We start from the raw sequence: 5,000 nt of genomic DNA on the forward strand, positions 1-5,000 counted from the left end.
CAGGACCTTCTGCTCCAGTGGAGGCTCTGACAGGTTCAAGGGTTTCATCTTGATGCCTAAAGGCGTCAGACGGGGGTTTTCTCATTGGTTTAGGTCTGTGTGTCCGTCCATGGATCTGCCTCCTCAGAACATCACTGACCCACCACCAAACCTCCTGTGAAACCTGGAGCAGCAGCAGAACGTTCTCCTCGTCTTCTCCAGACTCTTCCACGTCTGTCACAGGAGCTCAGGGTGAAGCCTTCAAGCCGCGCTCATGAACTCTGTGATGGTTTGGACTTGTGCTGGACCAAAACTCAGTCCTGGTTCAGTCCTGGTTCAGTCCTGGTTCAGTCCTGGTTCAGTCCTGGTTCTTTTCTGTTCTCTGTCCAGGTCCAAACCGTTCCAAACTTCAGGACATGTTGTCAAACCTGCGCGAGGCCGAGGACCTGCCCCCTGGACCTCCCTGTGGACCTCCCTGCGGACCCCCCCGCTCCGGCCGCTTCGCCGACCAGGACGCGGGCCGACCGGACGACGGTACCGGAGTGTGGGGAGGGCATCTGACACACGGGGGGGAGTCTGACTCTTCTTCTCGTCCTCAGAGCCGGTGTTCGTGGCGTCCCAGGGGAAGTCCTTCCTCCTGGGGCCGGTGGACGAGGCCGTGTCCCTGGACCTGGGTCTGGGGGAACTGGCCGGACTCACGGTGGCCAACGAGTCCGAGGGACCCGTGTACGACGTGAGTGCTCCTCCGCTCCTCTTCTTCCTCTTCTTCCTCTGCTTCCTCAGGTCTCGGTGGGCTCTGTGGACTCTGGGAGGAGGACCTGGTCTCTGGTCCTGGTCCTGGTCCTGGTCCTGGTCTAACCCTGGTCTCTGGTCTCTGGTCCTCAGGTCTCGGTGGGCTCTGTGGACTCTGGGAGGAGGACCTGGTCTCTGGTCCTGGTCCTGGTCTAACCCTGGTCTCTGGTCTCTGGTCCTCAGGTCTCGGTGGGCTCTGTGGACTCTGGGAGGAGGACCTGGTCTCAGAGGTTCAGTTTGAGGAGCCACCTGGACTCGGTTCGGTCTCTGGTCTTTCACCCGACGGAGCCGCTGCTGCTGACGGCGTCTGAGGACCACACGCTCAAACTCTGGAACCTGCACAAGACCAGCGCCAACAAGAAGTACGCCAAAAGACCTGGTTTAGTCCTGGTTTAGACTTGTTTTAATCCGGGTTGAGTCCTCATGAACCAGATTTCTAACGCCTCTTTTCTGTGTCCAGATGTGCTGCTTTAGACGTGGAGCCCATCTACACCTACAGAGCTCACAGGTCAGTCCTGGTTCAGTCCTGGTGTAGACCTGGTTTAGACCTGGTTTAGTTCTGGTTCAGTCCTGGTTTAGACCTGGTTTAGACCTGGTTTAGTCCTGGTTTAGTCCTGGTTCAGTCCTGGTTTAGTCCTGGTTTAGTCCCAGTTCAGTCCTGGTTTAGTCCTGGTTTAGTTCTGGTTTAGTCCTGGTTCAGTCCTGGTGTAGACCTGGTTTAGTCCTGGTTTAGTTCTGGTTTAGTTCTGGTTTAGTTCTGGTTTAGTCCTGGTTTAGTCCTGGTTTAGTCCTGATTTAGTCCTGGTTTAGTCCTGGTTTAGTCCTGGTTCAGACCTGGTTTAGTCCTGGTTTAGACCTGGTTTAGTCCTAGTTTAGACCTGGTTCAGTCCTGGTTCTCGTCCTCAGTGCTCCGGTCTTGTCCGTGGTCATGAGTTCTTCTGGGGAGCAGTGCTTCAGTGGAGGAGCCGACGGCGCCATCTACAGCTGGAACACGCCCAGCGCCGCCACCGACCCCTACGACCCCTACGGTACACGGGAGGGCATCTGACACACGCGGGAGAGCATCTGACACACGCGGGAGGGCATCTGACACACGCGGGAGGGATGACACACGCGGGGCATCTGACACACGCGGGAGGGCATCTGACACACGCGGGAGGGCATCTGACACACGCGGGAGGGCATCTGACACACGCGGTCTGACACACGCGGGAGGGCACCTGACACACGCGGGGGGCATCTGACACACGCGGGAGGGCATCTGACACACGCGGGAGGGCATCTGACACACGCGGGAGGGCACCTGACACACGCGGGAGGGCATCTGACACACGCGGGAGGGCACCTGACACACGCGGGAGGGCACCTGACACACGCGGGAGGGCATCTGACACACACGGGAGGGCACCTGACACACACGGGGAGGGCACCTGACACACATTTAGACCTGGTTTAGACCTGGTTTAGTCCTGGTTTCATCACTTGGGGAGGGCATCTGACTGTTTCCCGTGTGCCCTCAGAGCCCGGCGTCCTGCGGGGGGCGCTCTGCGGACACTCGGACGCCGTGTGGGGCGTGGCCTATAGCTCCGCCCACCAGCGCCTCGTTTCCTGTTCGGCCGACGGGACGCTGAGGGTTTGGGACGCGGCCGAGACTCTGCCGGCGCTCACCGTCATCAGGACAGGTGAGACGACAGGTGAGGCGACAGGTGAGGCGACAGGTGAGACGACAGGTGAGGCGACAGGTGAAGCGACAGGTGAGACGACAGGTGAGGCGACAGGTGAGGCGACAGGTGAGACGACAGGTGAGGCGACAGGTGAGGCGACAGGTGAGACGACAGGTGAGGCGACAGGTGAGGCGACAGGTGAGACGACAGGTGAGGCGACAGGTGAGACGACAGGTGAGGACGACAGGTGAGACGACGGTGAGGTGACGACAGGTGAGGCGACAGGTGAGACGACAGGTGAGGCGACAGGTGAGACGACAGGTGAGGCGACAGGTGAGACGACAGGTGAGATGACAGGTGAGGCGACAGGTGAGACGACAGGTGAGGCGACAGGTGAGGCAGGGTTAGGATTTAGACCTAGCTTAGTCCATTTTACTAGTTCATTGCACACTTCATTTATTGCGCAGTGTCATTATTCATGTCATAGTCCTGGTTCAGACCTGGTTTAGTCCTGGTTTAGTCCTGGTTTAGTTCTGGTTTAGTCCTGGTTTAGTCCTGGTTTAGTCCTGGTTTAGTCCTGGTTCAGACCTGGTTTAGTCCTGGTTTAGTCCTGGTTTAGTTCTGGTTTAGTCCTGGTTTAGTCTGGTTTAGTCTGGTTTAGTCCTGGTTTAGTCCTGGTTTAGTCCTGGTTTAGTCCTGGTTTTAGTCCTGGTTTAGTCTGGTTTAGTCCTGGTTTAGTCCTGGTTTAGTCCTGGTTTAGTCCTGGTTTAGTAGTCCTGGTTTAGTCCTGGTTTAGTCCTGGTTTAGTCCTGGTTTAGTCCTGGTTTAGTCCTGGTTTAGTCCTGGTTCTGGTTTAGTTCTGGTTTAGTCCTGGTTTAGAGTCCTGGTTTAGACCTGGTTTAGTCTGGTTGGTTTAGTTTCCTGGTTTAGTCCTGGTTTAGTCCTGGTTTTAGTCCTGGTTTAGTCCTGGTTTAGTCCTGGTTTAGTCCTGGTTTAGTCCTGGTTTTCCTAGAGTCCTGGTTTTAGTCCTGGTTTAGTCCTGGTTTAGTCCTGGTTTAGTCCTGGTTTAGTCCTGGTTTAGACCTGGTTTAGTCCTGGTTTAGTTCTGGTTTAGTCCTGGTTTAGTCCTGGTTTAGACCTGGTTTAGACCTGGTTTTAGTTCCTGGTTTAGGCCTGGTTTAGTCCTGGTTTAGACCTGGTTTAGTCCTGGTTCTGGTTTAGAGTCCTGGTTTAGTCCTGGTTTAGTCCTGGTTTAGTAGTCCTGGTTTAGTCCTGGTTTAGTCCTGGTTTAGTCCTGGTTTAGTCCTGGTTTAGTCCTGGTTTAGTCCTGGTTTAGTCCTGGTTTAGACCTGGTTTAGTTCTGGTTTAGTCCTGGTTTGTTGGTTTAGTCCTGGTTTAGAGTCCTGGTTTAGTCCTGGTTTAGTTGGTTTAGACCTGGTTTAGTCCTGGTTTAGTCCTGGTTTAGTCCTGGTTTAGTCCTGGTTTAGTCCTGGTTTAGTCCTGGTTTAGTCCTGGTTTAGTCCTGGTTTACCCTGGTTTAGTAGTCCTGGTTTAGTCCTGGTTTAGTCCTGGTTCAGTCTGGTTTAGACCTGGTTCAGTCCTGGTTTAGACCTGGTTTAGACCTGGTTTAGTCCTGGTTCAGTCCTGGTTTAGTCCTGGTTTAGTCCTGGTTTAGTCCTGGTCCAGACCTGAGCGTCTGAACAGTGTAATCATTCTTTTTAAACAGAGTTTGTGTGTTTCAGATGTGGAGGTTCCCTCGTCTCTGGCCCTCGTTCCCTCTGATCCGGCCCTGATCGTTTGCTCCTTCACCTCTGGATCCATCGGCCTCTTCAACCTGGAGACGCAACAGCAAATCCTGAGTCTGGAGACCGAGTCTGGACCAGAGACCGAACCAGAGACCAGAGTGAACCAGGTCTTAAGTCACCCGTCTCTGCCCCTGACCATCAGCGCAGGAGAAGACCGACACATCCGCTTCTACGACAACAAGCACAGGTACTACTACTACTACTACTACTACTACTACTACTACTACTACTACTACTACTACTACTACTACTACTACTACTACTACTACTACTACTACTACTACTACTACTACTACTACTACTACTACTACTACTACTACTACTGCTACTACTACTACTACTACTGCTACTACTACTACTACTACTACTACTACTACTACTACTACTACTACTACTACTACTACTACTACTACTACTACTACTACTGCTACTACTACTACTACTACTACTACTACTACTACTACTACTACTGCTACTACTACTACTACTACTACTACTACTACTACTACTGCTACTACTACTACTACTACTACTACTACTACTACTACTACTACTACTACTACTACTAGCTACTACTACTACTAGTACTACTACTACTACTACTACTACTACTACTACTACTACTACTACTACTACTACTACTACTACTACTACTACTACTACTACTACTACTAGCTACTACTACTACTACTACTACTACTACTACTACTACTACTACTGCTACTACTACTACTACTACTACTACTACTACTACTACTAC

The 5,000-nt window shown here is 52.5% G+C and overlaps 1 protein-coding gene across 1 annotated transcript in view; it reads left to right on the top strand.

Annotated features, from left to right (window-relative positions):
- Positions 1-5,000, top strand: part of LOC110175544 (striatin-like) — a 180,733-nt gene that overhangs the window by 168,745 nt on the left and 6,988 nt on the right. Inside the window, exons 7-13 of the mRNA XM_055155398.1 lie at positions 370-513; positions 579-712; positions 955-1,133; positions 1,232-1,279; positions 1,678-1,799; positions 2,292-2,453; positions 4,178-4,421. Coding sequence (XP_055011373.1) covers positions 370-513; positions 579-712; positions 955-1,133; positions 1,232-1,279; positions 1,678-1,799; positions 2,292-2,453; positions 4,178-4,421 — 1,033 coding nt within the window. The remainder of the gene's footprint in view (positions 1-369; positions 514-578; positions 713-954; positions 1,134-1,231; positions 1,280-1,677; positions 1,800-2,291; positions 2,454-4,177; positions 4,422-5,000) is intronic.

The sequence above is a fragment of the Boleophthalmus pectinirostris genome, unplaced genomic scaffold, assembly GCF_026225935.1.
Source record: "Boleophthalmus pectinirostris isolate CB_2022bp ecotype Guang Dong unplaced genomic scaffold, ASM2622593v1 HiC_scaffold_10, whole genome shotgun sequence".
NCBI lineage: Eukaryota > Metazoa > Chordata > Actinopteri > Gobiiformes > Gobiidae > Boleophthalmus > Boleophthalmus pectinirostris.